Source organism: Mus caroli, chromosome 10 (genome assembly GCF_900094665.2).
Source record: "Mus caroli chromosome 10, CAROLI_EIJ_v1.1, whole genome shotgun sequence".
NCBI lineage: Eukaryota > Metazoa > Chordata > Mammalia > Rodentia > Muridae > Mus > Mus caroli.
The window spans coordinates 120,396,112-120,398,539 of record NC_034579.1 but is presented as its reverse complement, the minus strand read 5'-3'; the positions used below and the strand labels follow the sequence as shown (position 1 = coordinate 120,398,539).

General features: G+C 41.8%; 1 protein-coding gene across 1 annotated transcript in view; it reads right to left on the bottom strand.

Annotated features, from left to right (window-relative positions):
• Positions 1–1,252: 1,252 nt before the first annotated feature.
• The window catches only part of Prim1 (DNA primase subunit 1), a 16,079-nt gene continuing 14,903 nt past the window's right edge, over positions 1,253–2,428 (bottom strand). The window contains exons 12-13 of the mRNA XM_021174514.1: positions 1,825–1,923; positions 1,253–1,350 (exon numbers count right to left, since the gene is read on the bottom strand). Coding sequence (XP_021030173.1) covers positions 1,331–1,350; positions 1,825–1,923 — 119 coding nt within the window. The 3' untranslated portion in view covers positions 1,253–1,330. The remainder of the gene's footprint in view (positions 1,351–1,824; positions 1,924–2,428) is intronic.

The following is a 2,428-nucleotide window of genomic DNA, read 5'->3' as shown; positions in this document are numbered from 1 at the left end:
TAATGATATAAATGCATGTATGAGATGTCACGATAACAGAAGGGAAATGTCACCAGTTAAAAGCACTGACTGCTCTTCCAGAGGTCCTGAGCTCAATTCACAGCAACCACATGGTGGCTCACAACCAACTGTAAGGGGATCTGATGTCCTCTTTGGTATGAAGACAGTGACACTGTACTCCTATAAATAACTAAATCTAAAGAAAAGAAAAAAGAAAAAACTGGGCATGGTGGCTGAGGCTTATAACCCTAGCACCTGGGAGCTGACACAGTTGGACTGCCACAGGTTTGAGGCCAGCTTGGTTTAGAGTTGACCCCATCTCTCAAAACAAGTAGACAAAACAGTAAAGAAAAACAATCCAGACCAAACTGAGCAGTGGTGTGATGTGTAGTGTTGGCTGTCAACTTGACCACATCTGGAATTAGCTAGACCCCAAGCAGCTGGGTATATCTGTAAGGGATTTTTCTTAACTAAATAACTAAAGTGGGAAAAATCACTATCTGGATATTTTGAAGAGGTAAGATGCACCCTAAATCTGGCCACATCTGCCGGGCAGTGGTGGCGCACGCCTTTGATCCCAGCACCTGGGAGGCAGAGGCAGGCGGATTTCTGAGTTCAAGGACAGCCAAGGCTATACAGAGAAACCCTGTCAAAAAAAAAAAAAAAAAACCTAAACTAAACTAAACAAAGAGCAACAACAAAAGAGAAAAAAACTCTGGCCACATCTTCTGATGGCAGCCTATGTAGAGGACATGGGAGAAGGAAGTTCTTCGCTCTCATGAGCAAGTCCATTCTCTCATTGGCATGCTGTTCTTTTAAAGAACCCTGAGTAATATAAATGGATTGTGGGGTAGCTCAGCCCGGTCCTGAATTTGTGGCAATTCTTCTGCCTCAGACTTCTAAGTGCTGGGATCACAAGTGTGAGCCACGACTAACTTACAGGGCTGAAGGACAAGGCCGTCCTTTATATAAAATCATGGAGGTGAAGGAGGAATCCAGAGTGCTAAAATGGACGTTCTAGGCCTGCTCCTGCTCACTTACACTTCTACGGAGTAACGGGTAGAACCGAGTACATCAGAAGTCTAAGGATTATCTTTTTATATAATACATTTTACAAACTTCTGCAGTTCACTTATTCCTTGATTTATTGTTTCAGGGCTCTTGACACCCTCTTTGGTCTCACAAACCAGGTCTCCTTGACATAAATTACTTCTCAAAAGAAAGTTCTGCTTCAAGGATTAAGGCCCATTGATGATTCTACTGTATTTATTAAATGCTCCATGGTTGAAGGTAGAAGGCATTCACGTTGGTTTGATGGGAGCTGTTTTCTTCAGAAATCTTTTTGTAAATCTAAAACAAAATAGAAAACAAAATTTTAAAAATAAAAATATGGTTTAAGTGAAAGAATTAGTAAAAGGAGATGATTTATCTCCATATTCGGCTTTGTTTCAAGCTTCTGTTGATTCACACACGATAGAAAGGCATGTTTCACACTGGTTGAAGCCCAGACTATAGGTTGATCCAGGACAGAATGAGAATACAGAGATCTTGGCTGGCAAAACTGCTCAGTGGGTGTGGGTGCTTGCTGCCAAGCCTGAGGATCTGAGTTCAAGCCTCAGGACCTAAATGGGTGGAAGGAGAGAACTAGCCACAGCAAGTTGTCTTCTGACTTCCACATACATTCTGTGGCAAATGTGTACACACACACACATACATACTGCTAAGTACAAAACCCACCCAACAAAGGTTACAATAAATCAGTAATTTTCCCCCCTAGATTAGACAAAGATTAGTTTTACAAAGACAAGGGGAAGCTCATCTTACCACTCTTCTTGAGAAGTTCCCCTTTCCGGGATTTGTCCAGGTTTTCAAGAAACTGTTCAAATACTTTCACATATGGTGCTAGACTGGTCTTCTTATAATCTAAGTCATAAGACATGTACATTAGAATGAGTACGTTGGCAGAAAGAGCATGAATATTTTATAACAACCAAACAGAGTTAGTTCTTTGAAGAAGTAAGATTGACAAACCTTTAGGCAACTCAATAAGAGTTATAAATGTATCAAACAGAGAACAGAAGGTGTTATTCCAACACATTCCACGGGAATACCGAGCCATGGTAGGGATGACTAGGAAAAGTGATACTCAGAAGAAATGGAAGGATTTCTAGATGCATATCACATACCAAAATTACCTCCAGGAGACATAAATAACTTTAAAGGGACACATCACAAAGAGAAGCTGGAGAGAGTCACTGATGTCCCACCCCCTTCTCCTAGTTTTTTTGGAAACAGACAGGGTTTCTCTGTGTAGTCTTGACTGTCCTGAACTCACTCTGTAGACCATGCTGGCCTCAAACTCACAGATACTCTCCTGCCTCTGCCTCCCAGGTGCTAGGATCAGAGGCCGTGCCACCATGCTTGACCT